Source organism: Molothrus ater, chromosome 27 (genome assembly GCF_012460135.2).
Source record: "Molothrus ater isolate BHLD 08-10-18 breed brown headed cowbird chromosome 27, BPBGC_Mater_1.1, whole genome shotgun sequence".
NCBI classification, from domain to species: domain Eukaryota; kingdom Metazoa; phylum Chordata; class Aves; order Passeriformes; family Icteridae; genus Molothrus; species Molothrus ater.
Genome location: NC_050504.2, coordinates 3396840 through 3416085, shown reverse-complemented (window position 1 = coordinate 3416085; position 19246 = coordinate 3396840). Strand labels below are relative to the sequence as shown.

Sequence of the window (19246 nt, the reverse complement as noted above, 5' to 3'; positions counted from 1 at the left end):
TCAAAGAGGAAGAAAGTCCCATGTGAGCCACAGTGTTGCCCGGTGGATGTGACAAAAGATGTGAAATCAAGGAGAGGAAAATGATGATTCTGGAATTTGGCTTTGGCTGTCAGGGGTGTCGAAAGGCGCCGGCAACGCCTCCTGGCCGGGCTATAAAGAGCCCCGAGGCAGGGGAGCGAGCACTCGCTGCTGCTGCTGCTGCTGCGCTGCCGAGCCGCCTCTCCCTGCACCTCCAGCCTCCAGCATGAGCACCACTGTCAGGCAATACTCGTCCTCCACCTCCCTCAAGGGCTTCGGGGGCCTGGGGGGAGGCTCCAGCAGGGTCTCCTCCGTGCGTGTCGGGGGAGGAGGGTACCGGGCCCCCAGCGTGCACGGGGGCTCCGGCAGCTACTCCGTCTCCTCCCGCGTGGTCTCGGGGCTCGGCAGCGGCTTTGGGGGCAGCTACTGCAGCAGCGCAGGAGGGGCCCTGGGCGGGGGCTTTGGGGGCAGCTATGGGGCCGGCTTTGGGGCCGCCTTTGGAGGAGGATTTGGAGGCTTTGGAGGCGGTGATGGCATCCTGCCGGCGGGGGAGAAGGAGACCATGCAGAACCTCAACGACCGCCTGGCCGCCTACCTGGACAAGGTGCGAGCCCTGGAGGAGGCCAACACCGACCTGGAGGTGAAGATCAGGGAGTGGTACAAGAAGCAGGGACCTGGTCCTGACCGTGACTACAGCCCCTACTACAGGACTATCGAGGAGCTCAGGAACAAGGTAGGATGCTGGCATTAACGGGACATCTTCACCAAAGTCACTTGTGAAGAGATGACCTTTTTCATGTTACAGCTGGAGGGGAGAGGTTTATCAAATAGCAGGGTAATTCGTGTGAAATGAAAAGCAGAGCTTTGCAATAACAGTCACTATGAACAGCAGATCACCAGGCACCAGAATGGGCTTCCTGTTGACTGTTCTGGTGTAGGGAGAAAGATGGGGCAGGAAAGGAGGCAGATAGATTCAGGTTACCTGATGGTACTTGCTGCCACACTGTCACCTCCTGCCTTCCTTCTTACTACAGGACTATCTAGGAGCTCAGGAACAAGGTAGGATGCTGGGATTATCACAGTGTGTCAGAGAGGAAGCAGAGACAATGACTGTTACTCCTGTAATCAGTCATTACTAATTATGTCGTAAAAAGCGTCCCAGTGGCATGTGTAGAGTGCCTGGCTGGAAATTAGAGATGTCTCAATGTCAGCTTTTGGTTACATCCTCCTGAGTGGGACAAGTGGCTGCTTTCACTGGCCGGAACAGATCTAAGAGGATGTAAGACAAAAATGAAGAAAACAGACAAGTCTGCACTGATCTTGTGAGTCCTTGGGAGTTTAAAATTAAGGTGCAGGGAGATTTGCAGCTGTGGGCAAACTATGAAACACTGATGTCATATTTGGAAACATTCAGGCAAAGACTTTGCAGACTTGTTTCAGCTCCTCCTGTGGAGGAGAGTCAGATGATAAAATGATGGAACTGACCAATAACGAGGTTTTTGCCTCTTTTGGCAATTACTGCCCCAGAGCTGGAATTGGTACAAAGTGCCCAGCCCAGGCAGCTCAGGGGGGATTCCTCTCTGTTTGATTGGAGTCCCAGCATACCATTTTGGAGGAAATGCTCCACTTTACGTTGTTCTCTGTTACTTCCCATGTATGAATTGCCCCCAGGGATTCCAGAAGCTGTGGACAGCTGGATCTGCAGGAGTGCTGGCAAAGGATGCAGGGAGCTCATTTTCGCCCCCTCTCCTCAACAGAGTTCTCCTCCCAGTGTGGGTTATTTGCTCCTGCTTTGGGAATATGAAAATCAGAATCTGTAGGCACCTGCTCACTGCCTTTTGCTCCGTTTCTGCTGCCAACCAATTAAATCCATCCCAGAATAAAGTGTAACAAGCACAGACACCCCACTGGTCCCTCTGACCTTTCCACAAACAGCACCTACCCTGGAGGATAGGAACAAAGGCCACCGTCAGATCTCACCCATCTTATGTGGCCTCACTCTGCCTTTTGAAACACTTACTGGTGGATTTTTGGAAAGGGAGGTCATGATTAACCAGCAGTCAGTCTCAGCTGTATCTCACTTGTCCTGATTCCAGACTTCTGCTAAGGAAATGCCAAACTTCCCCAAAAATCTTGTTCCTGTCCCAACACTCAGCCAGGAGGAATTCCTGACGCTCTTTTATCTTTCACTGCCCAGGTGTTGGCGGCCACAGTTGACAATTCCAACCTCCTGCTGCAGATTGACAATGCCAGGCTGACAGCAGATGACTTCAGGACTAAGTAAGACACATTTCCTGGAAAAAATGGAATAAAGTGTGCAGGGAAGTTTGATGAAATGAGGAGAAAATCCCATCCACACCCCAGAAAGGCAATGTGGAAGCAAAGCCTTCAAAATGAGGGTGCAATTTCCAAAGCAGATGGTTCTCTCAGTCTTACAGGCACACAGGGATTACGTTGCTTCCATCAAACCCACTATTTCATTCCTGTTGCTGATTTATGTCTGGTACAGAGACCTTGCCCTGTGCCTCACTGTGCCTTTAATGTGTGTGTGCACCTCAGCAGAGCCCAGGGCCAGTACCGAGGCCTGGTGTAAGGAGCAGGGTGATGTTACAGACTCAGGTGGACACTTTTTTATCAGTTTCCACCCACTTTGCTCAGAACTTCCCCTAGGAAAATTGTCGATGGGGCCATGTAGTATTGCCACGATGCCAACAGCAGTGTGGAGGCAGCAGACAGCAAAGCCAGGGGCTGGTGCAGCTTTGCTGAGTGTGTTTGTGCCCCCAGGTTTGAGTCGGAGCAGGCTCTGCGCATGAGTGTTGAGGCCGACATCAACGGCCTGCGCCGGGTCCTGGATGAGCTGACCCTGTCCAGAGCCGACCTGGAAATGCAGATCGAGAACCTGAAGGAGGAGCTGGCTTATCTGAAGAAGAACCATGAGGAGGTGAGCACAGAGTCAGGCTCTAAAAAGGCCACCCCGGGCACTGAAATTTGAGTTCTGGTCCAGCCTTTAAGGTTATGCTGAGTTGTGAACTGCTGGGCAGGAGGTGAGAAGTGCTGGTGAGGCAGCAGAGGGGATATACTCTGGACAGCAGCACATCCTCCCTGGAGCCTGTGGAAATCCCATTCACCATTTGCCACATCAGTAATGCCCATCCAGTAATAACCACCTGTTGGAGGTTTATTAACAACCCTTGCAGCTTCTGGCTGGGAAGGTCTGTTCCCTGAGAAATGAACCACCCTACAGGCACTGCTTTATTCTCTGGAGAATTAACTCCAGCAGGGACTTCACAAGAATTTGAATTATTTTATTTGTGGTCATGGAGCAAATACCCCAGTTTGCTCCCTTTTGATCAGCCTCTAAATGCTCACTTTCCTGAAGAGCTCTTTCTGAAGAGGAACATTTTAAATGCTCTTTCTTGACTTGCATGATGATGTGCTGTCTCTTTTTGTGTCAGGAAATGACTGCCCTGCGTGGGCAGGTGGGTGGGGAGATCAGCGTGGAGATGGACGCTGCTCCTGGCATCGACCTCACCAAGATCCTGGCGGAGATGCGGGAGCAGTACGAGAGCCTGGCGGAGAAGAACCGCAGGGACGCCGAGCAGTGGTTCTTCAGCAAGGTGAGGAGCTGGAGCTGAGCAGTGAGCACAGGGCTGGGGCTGGGGCTGCTGTACAGAGGGAGTGTGGTGGCCTTGGAATGTGCTTTCTCCTACAATGTTGCGTCATCATTGGAACATGACGAGAATAGTGGAGAGTAGGCCTAGAATAGGAGTCGAGGGGAGTTGTAGTGGAATCACATTGTTAGTCCTGAGGTGGTTAGGAGAGCAGTGGCTGCTCCTAGGATGGGTCAGGGGCTAGGGTCTACTATGTGATAAGAATGTGCTTGGTGTGCCATTGAGAGTTAGATATTTTCTTGTAGGTAAAGGCTCAGTAGGAGCACGAAGACATAGGCTTGGATTATCGCTACTGCTACCTCTAGGATGGTTAGTGAGAAGAGAATTAGTAGAGTTAGAAGCGAAACTGCTGGTATTGTGGAAAATAGGGCTGTTGTGGCTGTAGAGATGAGCTGGATGAGAAGGTGGCCTGCTGTGAGGTTGGCTGTTAGGCATACAGCCAGTGCTAAGTAGGCTTGTTGTTTCCATTAGGGCTGGGATTAGTGGAGTAGGGGTGCCTTCTGCAGGAGGTGGCCTAGTGAGGTGGACGGTTGGTTTCACAGTCCTGTTAGGAGGGTGGCTAGTCATAGGAGGAAAGCCAGGGCTCTGAGGGCTTTGCCTCTGTGCAGACAGAAGAGCTGAACCGGGAGGTGGCCATCAACACGGAGCAGCTGCAGAGCGGCAAGACGGAGATCACGGAGCTGCGGCGCACGATCCAGAGCCTGGAGATCGACCTGCAGTCGCAGCTCAGCACGGTACCAGGGCTGGGCATGCAGGGAGGGGGATGCAGGGCTGTGCCCACCCTGGCCGCCCCCTGAGCCCGTGCCCGTCCCGCAGAAAGCGGCGCTGGAGGGCACCCTGGCCGACACGGAGGCGCGCTACGGCACCCAGCTGGCCCAGCTGCAGATGCTGATCACGGGCGTGGAGGAGCAGCTGGCCGAGCTGCGCTGCGACATGGAGCGCCAGAACCACGAGTACAGGGTCCTGCTGGACGTCAAGTGCCGCCTGGAGCAGGAGATCGCCACGTACCGCCGGCTGCTGGAGGGAGAGGACGCCCAGTGCGTGAGGGGCTCCGCTGGGAGGGCTGTCACTGTCATGTTTTCTGAAAAATCCCTTCGCCAGGATTTCTTTTCTGAGGTTTATCAGCTTCCCAGGAGAAGAAGTGCTGGCGAAGGGATTTTTCAGTAAATATGACAGTGACAGAGGGTGCTGGGAGGAGATGGGTCATAGCAAAGGAAATAGAAAATGAACCACCTGCATCCCCTGGAGGGTTCTCTCAGCCCATTCCCTGACCCATTGCACGCAACAGGGGCTCTCTTTTCAGTCCCACCAGTCCACAACAGCCCAGTGGTTGTAACAGCCCTGCAGCATCCCTGGGTTCCAGCTGCCATCCTTCCATGTCTGTGTGATCCCGGGCAGGGAGCAGGTGCTGCACTGGTGTCTGAATTCCTGTGTCACACACCCATCCTTAACAGTTACTTCCTTCAGTTGGGACACTGGCAGTTTCCAGAAGCATTTGAATCATGTATTGGTACATAGTATTAAGGCAAGGTTTAAATAATGATCTCATCTTGGACATTACTCACCTTTTTCGTGTTTCTCACCTCCTTTTCCTTGTTCTCCTCCCATAGCATGTCTTCCCACTACGTCTCGCAGCCTGTGAAAGAAGGTAAGGACAGGTCTTGGCTGAAGCTCTGATCATACACAGGTCTCATACTCTCACCCACTTCTTAGCACAGACTCCTTTTACTTTTCTACTAAAGTTACTATCTGATTATATTTCCAAAATTTGAACTTGTATATAAAATTTTACGTTACAACAAATTTATTATATAACAAATATTACTATATACCAAAACATGTGTCAGAAATTATCTGAACAGACTGAATCCGTACAATTTAGCAGTGGGAATGTGGTGCTTTATTGGGTTTCTGATGTGATGTCTGTAGTAACAAATCTCTAAGATCTTTAAGAGACTTTCTCCTTGCTGCCCTGGAAGTAACAGCTTCTTCTGTCCACATTGCAGGACCAGTAACCACCCGCCAGATCCGCACCATCTTCGAGGAGGTCCAGGATGGGAAGGTGATCTCCTCCCGGGAGCAGATCACCCAGGCTGCCCACTGAGGCACTGCCTGTTTTGCTGCAAACCTTGCCCAGCACAGCAAAGCAGATCCCAGCTGATGTGTTCTTGCCATATGGATCATCAAAAGCACCTTCTCCCACTATCACCCCCCTCCTCGCCCTCTCTCACCCTTCTCTCAGCTCTGTGCCACACACAGGAATCAAATAAAGCTTCTCTTTGCAGTCCTGCAAACCAAGATCTGGTCTCAATGCTCTTGGGCTCTCCCACCCCTGCATCTGTGGGACAAAGCTCCTCCCTGGAAGGAGCAGCTTTCTCCATCCCTGGTACCCTGGTGGTGGGGCCTGCACACCCACACCTCTGTAACTCCTGAGACCTGGCAGCTTCAGGGGAGAGGGTGTGGGGGGAGTCTAGAAAGGAGCTGATCCCACAGGTGGTGGGAGGTGAAGCCTGTGAGAATCCCTGTGTTTCACAGATTGGACAAAGCACTGCTCCCCCACTGCAATGCCCAGCAACAGCAGGGCTGAGGCTTTAACCCAGAGAGGCCAAGCAAGTGAACAAAGCCCAAGTGATGCAGACAGGACCCTGCAAATGCCACGCCCCAGCTCTGCCCCAGCAGCTGCTCCTCATTCTGGATCCCAGACTTTGGGGTGAAACAGTCTGAAGCTGCAGGCAGGACAGGGATCTGTCAGAGGGCTGCTGTCCCTCCAGACAGGCAAACTCAGCTCAGTTTGGTTCCTGCTTCCAAGGGCGCCACTGAAGGGTGAAGAAAACAGTGATGGGAAGAGGAGGGTATGGTCTGTGCAAGAAAAAGGATTAAAATTCTTCTGGGAGTTCTTGTGGCACTCTCCGGCTGCCGGTGACTGCTCCTGACACAGCAGTTCCCACTGCAGTCAGCCAGCCCAGCGTTCCTGGAAAGCCAGTCCAGACACATTCTTGGCTGCATTCTGACACATTTATTACTTTGTAAATCCAACTTCTAACTCAATGAAATGAATCAGAGCAGAGCAACTGAATGAGAGTGAGAGCAGAGCTGGCCACACAGCTTTAAAACCCTTCTACAGAAATCTGTCTGGAATGTAGGAGGAGATAAGAGAGAATTCTTTATTTTCCCCCAAACATTGGAATGAAGCCTGCAGTGCATCATCTGCTCTGCAGCCAGGTTGGCAGGGCTCCATGGTTCTGAGGCCCTCAACCCCCTGCCCTGCAGCTCTGCCCACTGCCTGGGCTGTGACCCCCCTGTCTCAAGCTACATCAGGGAAGATATAGGTTGGATATTAGGAAAAAAAATTTCCCTGAAAGAATAATAAAGTACTGGAATGCTCTTCCCAGGGAGGTGGTAGAATCACTATCTCTGGATGTGTTTAAAAAAAGACTGGACATGGCCCTTGGTGCTATAGTCTAGCTGGGGTGTTAGGGCACAGGTTGGACTCGATGATCTTAGAGGTCTCTTCCAACCTCATTATTCTGGGATTCTGGGATTCTGTCCCCTTGGAGCAGACCCCCGTGACCCTTGTGGGGCATTGGCTGCCCCAAGCATCCCCAGCATCCACTGGCCAGAGGAGACACAGCTTTGGTTTGAAGTTTAATGCTGATATCAGTGAGCTCATCAGTGGGTTAGGATAAAGGCTGCTGCACATCCTTGGCTGATCCACAGGTCAGCAGCAGCACAATTCCCAACCCTCCCACTCTGAGGCACTTCCAGCCCCAGCACCTCCATGGTCCTGCAGACTGTGCTCCCTCCACACCCACAGCCCTGAGGAGGGAGCCCAGAGCAGCCCAGGGACTCTCCCTGGGGGAATTCATGTCCCAGCACTGGGTAAAGACAGGGTTGAATCACTCAAGATCAGATACCTGAGAAGGGTCGGGACAGACACAGGTTGCACAGCCACACCCCATTCCAGGTCACCTCTTAGGGACCCTGTTGTCCCCATGGGTGGTGCAGGGACCACCAACACATCTTGCAGCTCCTCTGAGTCCCCTGCCATGCCTGTGCCCCTCTGGCTGTTGCAACACCCAGTGCAGGGATGCTGAGGTGCCTCGCTGGAATTCACCCTTGCTTTATATTTTCCTCCTGTAAATGTCTTGGCACACCTGTGTTCCTATAGAAACAACAAATAACACTTTGCTAATGAAATCCCCTGCTTTAATTACTCCTGCACAGTGTGAGGGAGGTGTGGAAAACAGATGTCAATTTTCTCCTGCCTTGAGCATTAATAATTAGTCCTGACCTTAGGAAACCCCATGGAGGAGGGAGCTGCAGGGGTGGCTCATGCTGACAGGCAGCAGCAGCTTGAGGCAGGTTTCAGAAAGTGGGAATTTAGTCTAGAAAGATGGTTTGACTTCTCAGGCAACACTGAATTCCTCTGACAGAAAAGACCACTTTAGAAACAGACAGTAAGGCATGGTTTCCAGCTCATTTTAGGGAACTTTTTGATGATAATTGCATTCCAGGGCAAACTTTATAAACATATAAAAAGAGGGAAATGGTTTTGTCCAGGTAGTATCTGCATCTGCTGATATGTAATTTTGGAGCCAGAACTTCACCTCCATTTTCTCCCAAAGTAAGACCAATTGTATGTTTGAACACCATTGTGCTACCATGAAGCTCCTGTTATGCCGTAGGACTGGAATTCTGATTTTGAATAATATTAAAAATGGGCTCACAGTGTGCACGTGCTCAAGAAGAGAGGCAGGATCTGGTTTCATACTCAGCCTTTTACTTCAAAGGCTGTGGTAGAAACAACATGCAGTCCTTGTGGTTGTGTTCAATGGGAGGTCATGGAAATAACGTCCTTGAGTGGTTAATGTAGTTTTAACTCTTAATTAATGCTCATGATTTTAATTGCTGCCCTGTGGCATTACCAAAGTATCACAGATATTCTGGGCAACGTGTGTTTTTATGGCATAGCAGATCAATGGCAAACAAAAGATGAAAGAAAAGGCAATTCCCCACAGAGGAAGAACCGTGAATCACCTGTGTGACACAGGTGACAGTGTGACACTGTGCCACTCTGAGGGGCTTTGCTCAGGACAAGGCTGAGCGTTTGGACTCACACAGGGGCTCCGCACCGGTTTTGTCTCTGACATCGCCCTTTCCCCACATCACCGCTGCAATCAGAGAGGACAAACCGCGGCATTGCCCGGGCAGAGGTGAGGAAACGAAGATGGGGACGAAGCACATTCCTGGCAGCGCCACGTCCCGGCCGCCCCCGCCTGCTGCTGCACCTTTTCCATCCGCACCTGGGCAGGACGAGCAGCGAGTGGGCGTCCCCTGGCGCTGTGCCCGGCGCTCACACGACAGGAACACATCCAGGGGACAGACACAGCCAGAGCCAGCAGAGGCTCCGATCCTCCAGCTCTCCGAGCTGCACGGACTTGTCTCCATCCACCAGTGGAGATAGGGAACCACTTCTCCATAGCAGCCAATCCTGATATTCCAAGGACACATCCCACTCCTGTACTGTCTCCAGCTTTCTGCAGATGGAGGGGAGGGAGTTGTGCCCTTTGAGCTCCTCAGCAATGTACCTTTGTTCTTCCTTCCATTCCCTTTTCTCCCCTCCTTTGGCAAATGATCTAAGGAAGAACTTGGCTGTTGGGAAGGGGCTGTTGGGGCCTGTCTGCAGAGACAGCCCAACAATCCACCGTGTGCACACATGAGCAATCCCTTCCCTTCCACACCCTGCAGGATGAGCCAGGCACACTCAGATTGGTGGGTTCTGCCTGTGCTGTGGGTCAGCAGGGCCTGGCCACACCACTGTGCTCGGTTCTGGAGCCTTTTTTGCTTGCCAGAGATGATCTCTGTCTCTCCTGAAGCTCCGTTCAGATGGGAGCCATAAGCTCCAAATTCACAGTGAAGCTGTCCTGCCTGCTCACAACTGACAGAAAAACATCACTGGCATCAGCTGCTGAGCTGTGCTCCTGTCAGCTTTGTGCTCCTGCTCACAGGGCTTACACACCAGAAGCTTTTTCCTTACGTCCTTCATCTACTTTCTGCTATTCCACATTTTCCGTGGACATCTCATAATTTCTAGCTAGCCTCCATACCCTGTCCTTTTGGGATGGTTTGCTAAATTCACAAAGAAGACAACCCATCCTATCACCTTTCCACAGTCCCCCACTCTTGGGTGGTCTCTGAAGTGAAGACTCCAGAGAGCCCTGGAGCACAAATTCCCTTTTCATTGCTTTTTCATGACTGCTCATCCCTCTCCCTGCGGATAAAAGAGCGGACTTGTATTTCCAGGATTGGCAGCCAAGTTCCTTCCAGCACCATTGTACTCAGGGGCTTTGGAGGTGCATTCAGGGTCTCACAACACGGCTGCTGTCCCTGCAGGTGTGTGTGTGCAGCCCAAGCAGGGACAGGAAACTGTAGCTGGGGCAAAAAGCCACAGTAAAAGAGATGCTGAGCTATTCCCTCAAATCCTGCACCGCTCTGTTTCAAAGCTCACAGTGCAGAAGGAATTAAATCATAGCCCTGAGCAAGGAGCCTCCTCCTTTTAATCACACCTGACAATTTACTTGGAAACGGAAGAAGCATAAAGATGCTCTTTGTAAGAGAAAAAGCTTCAAGTGCAATATGACAAAAAGCATGAATAGAACAAAGGCAAAAATGACGATTCTGGAAGTTGGCTCAGGCTTTATGAGTGATGAAAATCGTCGGGAATGCAAGGGAAAAAAAAAAAAAGAAAAAAAAAGAAGGAAAAAAAAAAGTGTGGCAACGCCTCCTGGCCGGGCTATAAAGAGCCCCGAGGCAGGGGAGCGAGCACTCGCTGCTGCTGCTGCTGCTGCTGCGCTGCCGAGCCGCCTCTCCCTGCACCTCCAGCCTCCAGCATGAGCACCACTGTCAGGCAATACTCGTCCTCCACCTCCCTCAAGGGCTTCGGGGGCCTGGGGGGAGGCTCCAGCAGGGTCTCCTCCGTGCGTGTCGGGGGAGGAGGGTACCGGGCCCCCAGCGTGCACGGGGGCTCCGGCAGCTACTCCGTCTCCTCCCGCGTGGTCTCGGGGCTCGGCAGCGGCTTTGGGGGCAGCTACTGCAGCAGCGCAGGAGGGGCCCTGGGCGGGGGCTTTGGGGGCAGCTATGGGGCCGGCTTTGGGGCCGCCTTTGGAGGAGGATTTGGAGGCTTTGGAGGCGGTGATGGCATCCTGCCGGCGGGGGAGAAGGAGACCATGCAGAACCTCAACGACCGCCTGGCCGCCTACCTGGACAAGGTGCGAGCCCTGGAGGAGGCCAACACCGACCTGGAGGTGAAGATCAGGGAGTGGTACAAGAAGCAGGGACCTGGTCCTGACCGTGACTACAGCCCCTACTACAGGACTATCGAGGAGCTCAGGAACAAGGTAGGATGCTGGCATTAACGGGACATCTTCACCAAAGTCACTTGTGAAGAGATGACCTTTTTCATGTTACAGCTGGAGGGGAGAGGTTTATCAAATAGCGGGTAATTCGTGTGAAATGAAAAGCAGAGCTTTGCAATAACAGTCACTATGAACAGCAGATCACCAGGCACCAGAATGGGCTTCCTGTTGACTGTTCTGGTGTAGGGAGAAAGATGGGGCAGGAAAGGAGGCAGATAGATTCAGGTTACCTGATGGTACTTGCTGCCACACTGTCACCTCCTGCCTTCCTTCTTACTGCTTGTGCCCCATAGCTGCTCCCTGTTAGGCTCCTGATGGCGTTCTTAGCAGGCAGGGACTTGTTATCTCCTGGCCCTGTTCACTGCTGAGTGATATGCAGATGGAGATGAATAGTCATTCTCACAAATATCCTACAAATCAGATTTTTCCCCATATCCTTTGAGGAGGGTAAAGGTAGAAGTTAAAATAGAAAGAAACTGCCCCATGGGATCTTGTTCTTTGGGAGTTGCCGACACAGAGTCCAGTCCAGGATTGGAACTCACTGGGCTGTGGTAGGTGCTGAAATCAGGTGTGTGCCCTGCTGTAAAATGCAGCAGATGAAGTCATGGCCAAGGTAATTTCTCTATACTTAGCAGCTCCCTGGATGATTTTAAACAAAACTCCTTCAGCCAAAACATCAGAATTTGCCCATCCCTCCCTGGCCTGCCATTGCTTGCCCCCCTCTGCCCTTATCACTCATCCTGAGTGAGCTCAGGCTCACTGAGGGAATGAGGTGTGGGCGGTTGGGCAATGTCATACCTGGTCTGTAAGAATAAATTCCTGGGAAATGGGGCAGGGTCAGCCCCTGGAGGGAACTCACATTCCTAAAATTTCTTGGGCTTCACCCTGGGGGAAAGGGCTTGCCTTGATGCAGGAAGCTCCTCTGCAGATTCCAGCATGTCAGTGTACTCTGATGGAGCACAGAAACATCTGGAGGCAGGAGCTGTCTGTGGATTTGAGTGATGAAGTGCTGGGTTTCAAAGAAACCTTCTGCTCCTGATCCACGGGAAGGCAGATCCTTCCCTCCCTCTCCCCTGCCAGCTGGGAAATGGCCACATCAATATTCCTGGATTATTCCTTGGATATCCCCTGAAGCAGGAGAATTTACAGCTCTTCATTAGCTCGTGGCTACAGAAATTCCTGCTCACTAAATGGCCAACCATTTTCATAATGTCAGCGCAAATACTTGCACCTCAGGTGTAATTATGAAAGCCAAATGAGGTAGGCACAAGGCACTCCTTCCTTCCTCAACCCTTTTTTCCTTCTTAGCTGGGCTGCTCCCATTCCCAAAGCCTGGAGTGCAGCCAGGGCTCAGCATGGTGTGAGCACCTGGGCAGGGTGACATGCCCATGGCAGTGTTCCCAGGGGACTGAGCCCGTGCTGATGGGAGATGGAAACGAGCACTCCATCTCCTTCTTTGCAGAGCCCACATGGAAGTCCATGGCCCAGTGCTGCTCCAGTCCTTCTCTGGATGGGATCACTCAGTGTTTGAAATGACTTTTTAACTCTTTGACTTATCTCCCATCAGATTCTTTCTGCAACTGTTGAAAATGCCAACATCGTCCTGCAGATCGACAATGCCAGGCTGGCAGCAGACGACTTCCGAACCAAGTGAGTCCAACATCTCCAAGAGCTTTTGTGAAAAAGGGGGGAAATCCTGGCTGTTCAAGGTGTTTTTTATCTGCACCTGGGGTTTTTCCGCTGGAGTGGGACATTTGGGAATAGTTCATCTCTTCCTGGGCACAGCGCTGCTGTTTCTGCACTGTGAGAGCTGTGTACACACATTGAATTAAAGATTCTTGGCAAAAATACACTGAGTTGGGGAAGGAAAAGACAAGAAAAATGCTCCATCAGGTGGGTATATGCAGCTGTGTGTGTTGTCCCCAGGTTTGAGTCGGAGCAGGCTCTGCGCATGAGTGTTGAGGCTGACATCAACGGCCTGCGCCGGGTCCTGGATGAGCTGACCCTGTCCAGAGCCGACCTGGAGATGCAGATCGAGAACCTGAAGGAGGAGCTGGCTTATCTGAAGAAGAACCATGAGGAGGTGAGCATGGAGTAGGGCTCAAATTAGGACCTACAAACATTCCTTGTGCACCAGGGAAACAGTCAGGCCAAACGCACGGGAGTTTCTGGAATTAGGGCTGTCAGGAGACACTTGACCAGGAAAGGGGAGAGAAATAATCCCTTCAGGCAGGACCTCCAGGAGGTCTGTGGGGTTCCTGTGCTGGGTGCAAAGAAGAAATTTCTCACCATGAGAAGATGCCATGTCCCTCTGACGTGTGCTGTGTCTTTTTTGTGTCAGGAAATGACTGCCCTGCGTGGGCAGGTGGGTGGGGAGATCAGCGTGGAGATGGACGCTGCTCCTGGCATCGACCTCACCAAGATCCTGGCGGAGATGCGGGAGCAGTACGAGAGCCTGGCGGAGAAGAACCGCAGGGACGCCGAGCAGTGGTTCTTCAGCAAGGTGAGGAGCTGGAGCTGAGCAGTGAGCACAGGGCTGGGGCAGGGGCTGCTGCCAGGGCTCTGAGGGCTTTGCCTCTGTGCAGACAGAAGAGCTGAACCGGGAGGTGGCCATCAACACGGAGCAGCTGCAGAGCGGCAAGACGGAGATCACGGAGCTGCGGCGCACGATCCAGAGCCTGGAGATCGACCTGCAGTCGCAGCTCAGCACGGTACCAGGGCTGGGCATGCAGGGAGGGGGATGCAGGGCTGTGCCCACCCTGGCCGCCCCCTGAGCCCGTGCCCGTCCCGCAGAAAGCGGCGCTGGAGGGCACCCTGGCCGACACGGAGGCGCGCTACGGCACCCAGCTGGCCCAGCTGCAGATGCTGATCACGGGCGTGGAGGAGCAGCTGGCCGAGCTGCGCTGCGACATGGAGCGCCAGAACCACGAGTACAGGGTCCTGCTGGACGTCAAGTGCCGCCTGGAGCAGGAGATCGCCACGTACCGCCGGCTGCTGGAGGGAGAGGATGCCCAGTGCGTGAGGGGCTCCGCTGGGAGGGCGGCTGGGAGGGTCACTGACACAAAGTGCCCAGGGTGTCAGCCCAGTCAGAGCTTTCAAGGCTGGTTTCTCTGTTCACATCAGCTGTGGATGCCCAGTGCTCTGTCCCTGGTGTCTGGCTGTAGTGGGGTGTTGCTGTGGTTCCTCTGTCCCTCAGGAGCGGCCAAGTGGAGCAACACTTTTATCTCCATGAGCCTTCTCTGTTTTTCTCCTGCCTGAACACAGAGCCTGTGTAGCAGCAACAACAGAGTTTGTCCCTAACATCTCTTTGGTTTTGTGCTTCCCTTGTAGCATCTCCTCCCAGTACTCCTCGGCCATGTCCTCACACTCTGGCAGAGATGGTAAGAACCCACCTTTCCGCTCAGCCTGGTTCTTTCCCCTTCCCAGTCAAAGCAGGCCTGTTTAAAGCAGCATTTTCCACTCCCTTGTGGAATTCCCACCAGCTCTTGAAGAATGTGCACTATCTGAAAATGTTTTAAGAAATTTCTCTCCTTCCTGCCGTGAATAATGGTCGCCCTTTCCTTTGCAGTCGTGACATCGTCCCGCCAGGTGCGCACGATCGTGGAGGAGGTGCAGGACGGGAAGGTGGTGTCCTCCCGGGAGCAGGTGGCACTCACCACTCGCTAGGACAGCCCCTGGCTCAGGAGAGCATCAGACTGAGCCAAGAAGTGCCTGAGGCCATGTGTGCTCCCTTCACCTGCTCTTCCTCATGTGTTGCCCTCATTCCATGCAGGTGTCTCTGGACACATTTAATAAAGCTTTTTCTTCTCGCTCGTGCAGCTGCAGACTTGTCTTGTCTGATCACTGACATGCAATCCCTCAAAGCCTCTGGGTTCTGTGTTCACAGGGAAAGTCCTGAGAAACCATAAGAAGCCAGTGAGAGGAGGGGAATGGAGGGACATGGGTTCCACCTGGAGGGACGGGGGCTCTGCCTGGGACAGCTTTTTTCTAATGAACTTGGTGCTTGTAAATACATGGGACTGGCTAAGACATAAACTGTGTGATAGAAAATGAAGGCAGTTATGGAATGATGAGGTTTGAGGTCATTGTCCCACACACCTGGTAATTAAAGTCAACAAAAACAAGCTCAGTTCTCAAACTCTTAGGATCATAAAAAGTCACTTTCTCCTGTAAGCTGAACTTAGATGGCTTCAGCAAGGCTGCTGCTGTCAGGTGCTCTCTCTGAGCCATGAGCCCAGCATCCAGCTGGTTGGCAAACCTCATCCCTACAGGCCTGCTGTCTCTTTTGACTGTCTTTAAATCACACTGTCAGGCACAAAAACTTTTACAGGGCTATTCATGCTGCCCCAGGGCTGCACTTGAGGAACTAAAGTAACCATTGCTTAATCTGCACAGGGATGAGTAGCAATAATTTCTATCACTGTCGTGTGTAACAGATCACTGCTAAAACCCTTCCTGAAACTACCTGAGAGGTAGAAATGATGCCTGAGGCTGAGCTGCTGTTCAGGATTAGTGACTCAGCTGGGCAGCAGCAGGTTCTGGCTGTGCCTGTGCCCACTCGCCTGCTGGAGAGCGACCAAGGGAGGGCCAGAGAGGAGAGGAAATTGTTTTAGAGCCAAAAACCTGATGGAATCACTTTGATCCAACTTCATGCTTTCTAGTCTGTGGTAGCTGGGAGCCCTATGCCTGAGCTTATGTCCATCCCACACCTCAAGGACACAGATCTGGGCTCAGACCAAAGTGAGAGGGAACAGCTGGCATTAAGTCAGCTTCCCTTATAACAATGGGCAAGAGGCTCCTGCAGCTGAGGCTCAGCTTGCTCATCCTTTGGGTGATCAATGGTTCATTCATCCTCCCTGAGTCTCCCCGCAGCATTACAGTCCCCAGGGTGCTCCCTGGCCCCAGCAGGTTTGGGAAGAGCTGATGATGTCACACTGGGCATGACAGGACAGGCAAAGGAGAGGAAAGGAGATCGAAGAAGTGGGGAACCTGCCAGGTCTTTCCAGAGAAGGGAGTGTGAGATTTTATCATTGTGTATCATCATTCAGCAATTACAGAAAAGGGCAGGAAACGAGACACAGCAGAGTGCAGAGTTCATGGACTGTATTGTGCTTCTCCCTTTGCTGGAATGACAAACCTTCTTTGGGGAAAGTCTTCCAGGCCAAACAAACCAGAGCTATCTCAAAAATGAACACCAGATCAAGGAAAAATGTACCTGAGCCTCAAGTCGTCTCAGACTCCCTGGCAGCAGGCAAAGCTGCAGGCTGGAAATTCTGAGCAAACTGCTAATGTGCTGCTTTTTTTTTTTTTTTTTTTTTTTTTTTTGGCATCAGAAGAGTGTTGTTATACTTTAGCTGTAAATGGCTTTTTAAGTTTTGAACCATCTGCAGAATGCCCCAAGTGTATGAACACAGAAAAGCTTTCTGCAAACCACAAATATAACTGATTAAATAGAAGTAGGAGGCTAAAAGAAGACGTCAGTCCAAGAATAATTTCTGTGCTGGCAGCACAGAGAGACGTGGCCCCTTCTGCAGCCAAAAGGGCACAGGGGAGAGATTGATCCAGCAGAACACTCAGTCACCTCTGGGATCTGAGATATTTCCATCAGTCAGCAGGAGAAGCCAGAGATGAAATCCTGAGGAGAGCTGGGAGAGCTGATGGAAGAGCCTGGTTTGTAATCAGTGGATTCAGTTCCCCTGCAAGGACCTTATCAGGGGATATTCATCAGCATATATTTGCATCAATGAAAAAGGCTTTAATCCTGCATACAGCTCAGTGTAACCCTGTTATCACAGGCAAGAGCAAAGTCCAAGCTCAGCACAAATGATCTCTGTGTGACATTATAGTGCCCTGAAGAAGGAAAGTACCACAGAACTATAAGGTAACTTACTTCTTGTTATTTACCCTTTGCTACACACATTTGTGTCTGTGAAACAGGGACAAATTGTCTCTCCAAGAGATGGACAAACACTGGTTTTGGAAAGCATTTTACAGATTTGCTGCAAGCTGCAAGTACAAGAAGAAAAGTCTTTTTAGGATTCAGTTGGGAATTACAGAGGCAAGAGCTCAGTGAATGATGGTGAAACCTTATGGACAACAAAACAAAAAATGGAAACTGAGAACATCCTTTAAAGGTATTTCATGATGGAGACATAGAGAGAAATCAATGGGATGTGCCTGTGTCAAGAGTAATATAAAACAGCAAGAGCACTGACAATGAATAATGCTGAATTAAATGCCATCTTTCCAATCTCTAAAGCCCCATGTGCTCCTCAGACAGTTGTTTTTACAATGCCCTCAAGGAGGAGGATAGTTGTTATTGTTGTTTCCATCCTACAAAGCATGAAATTGAGACTTGGAGGAGCTGAATGATTTGCCTGGAGTGACTTGCAAAGCTGGGATCAGAGCCTGGAGCACCTGGTGTCACCAGCAAGATGGAGATCAGCCCCAGTACAGCCAATAAAAGGCTGACAGAAAGTGGCATGACAGGTACATCACCAGCCAGATAAGCAAATACTTTGTAAATAGAGAACACCAGGATTTTCCATAGGTTAACATGGAAATTCAGCTGACAATGAGAGAGAGGAGCTCGGGATGCCTCTGGATGAGCCTCTCCCTGGCCAGGCTGGTGGGTGCTGGCAGTGCCTGGCTCCAGCTCCTCCCCCGGCCCTCCTGTGCCTGGGCACCAGCAGGGATTTGGGGTTTGGTGCTGTGTCCAGGTCAGAGTCCCCAAGGAAGTCCTCTTGGATGTGAAAACACCAGATGATTCAGGTGTTTGTAGTGACATGAAATGCTGGATCTCCTTCTTGGGGGCACATTAAACTTCATCTGCATTAGCCTAAGAAACAGTCTTAAGCCTTAAAAGATATCCTGAGACTCCCAAAGGATTTCCCTGCAGGGAAATCTAATCTTTCCCGTTTCCATTGCCCTGTTGAGTCTGAAAATTCTGCTGTAGAGGACTCTTGGGAATAACTCCAGCATGTCCATCCTCTGCCACCAGCCCACTCTGTCACACAGCCCAGGACGCCGATGGAAACCTGCAATATGATCCCTTCCTTTCTGTTTTTTACCAAGCTCATTACGTGAGAGCAACACCTTTGCCTGGGGGAGGCTCTTCTGCTCATTTGTTACTTGAAGTAGTAATTTTTCCTGGTCAGACCTGTGCTGCTGTTCCTGAAATGCCCACGGGAGATCCTCATGAGCCGTCATTCCTCTGCTGCCCTGTCATTCCTCTGCTCCTCTTCCTCCCCTGGGGTGCAGCACTGCCTGCGAGGGGCTCCCAGGTCAGCCCAGGACAGCTCATCAGAGCATTGCCCCTGGCTGCCTGCAGGGATGTGGGGAGCAGATTTCCGTCTGCAGACTCCAGCCAGGAAGTCAATCAAAGCTAATTCTGGCAGGAGCCTTCCATTAGGCATGGAGATGCCATCATTAGCAGATCTCCTCATCACAAAGTGAAAATGGCTTTAATAAAATGAGGGCTGTGACTGCTGGCAGGGCTTGAGGTTTGTTCTCATCGAAAAGCAAGAGCTGGTTTTAAAGAAAATTTGGAATTTTGGAAAGGAATAAAGCTGGCATGAAGAGAACGCACAATTCCAAGAAAATAATAATAAATTACTGTTCTCCTTTACAAAAGCTGTAGGAATTCTAATCACCTTTGGTAAAGCCTGAAGGAAAGAGTGAAAGAGAGAGAGAAAAAAAGAGAGAAAGAAAGAGAGAAAGAGAGATAGGAAGAGAGGTAGAGAGGGAGAAGAAAAAAAGAAAAGAAAAGAAAAGAAAAGAAAAGAAAAGAAAGAAAGAAAGAAAGAAAGAAAGAAAGAAAGAAAGAAAGAAAGAAAGAAAGAAAGAAAGAAAGAAAGAAAGAAAGAAAGAAAGAAAGAAAGAAAGAAAGAAAGAAAGAAAGAAAGAAAGAAAGAAAGAAAGAAAGAAAAGAAAGAAGAGAAAAGAAAGAAGAGAAAAAGATAAGAACGTGGACATCTCTGCTTAGTTTGCAGTAACTGAAAAAACCCTCTACTCATTGTGGGTGTTTTCCATATTGAAGAAATCCCACAGCCACAGGATTGTTTGGGTAGGGAGGGACCTCAGAGACCATCTCAGGGACACCTCCTTCTGGACCAGGTTGCTCCATCCAACCTGGCCTTGAAA

At 51.1% G+C, this 19246-nt stretch overlaps 2 protein-coding genes and 1 long non-coding RNA gene across 3 annotated transcripts in view; 2 read left to right on the top strand and 1 right to left on the bottom strand.

The window, feature by feature from the left end:
• Positions 1-214: 214 nt before the first annotated feature.
• LOC118696576 (keratin, type I cytoskeletal 14) lies at positions 215-5983 on the top strand. Its single transcript, XM_036398781.1, has 8 exons — positions 215-751; positions 2216-2298; positions 2803-2959; positions 3474-3635; positions 4298-4423; positions 4506-4726; positions 5300-5337; positions 5696-5983. The coding sequence occupies exons 1-8, from the start codon at positions 245-247 to the stop codon at positions 5791-5793; spliced, it is 1392 nt and encodes a 463-aa protein (XP_036254674.1). The 5' UTR covers positions 215-244; the 3' UTR covers positions 5794-5983.
• Positions 5256-19246, bottom strand: part of LOC118696589 (uncharacterized) — a 146633-nt gene continuing 132642 nt past the window's right edge. The window contains exon 3 of the long non-coding RNA XR_004981658.2: positions 5256-5325. This is a non-coding gene — a long non-coding RNA (uncharacterized LOC118696589). The remainder of the gene's footprint in view (positions 5326-19246) is intronic.
• On the top strand, positions 10535-14922 carry LOC129046591 (keratin, type I cytoskeletal 14). Its single transcript, XM_036398779.2, has 8 exons — positions 10535-11086; positions 12672-12754; positions 13031-13187; positions 13446-13607; positions 13690-13815; positions 13898-14118; positions 14435-14484; positions 14673-14922. The coding sequence occupies exons 1-8, from the start codon at positions 10580-10582 to the stop codon at positions 14768-14770; spliced, it is 1404 nt and encodes a 467-aa protein (XP_036254672.1). The 5' UTR covers positions 10535-10579; the 3' UTR covers positions 14771-14922.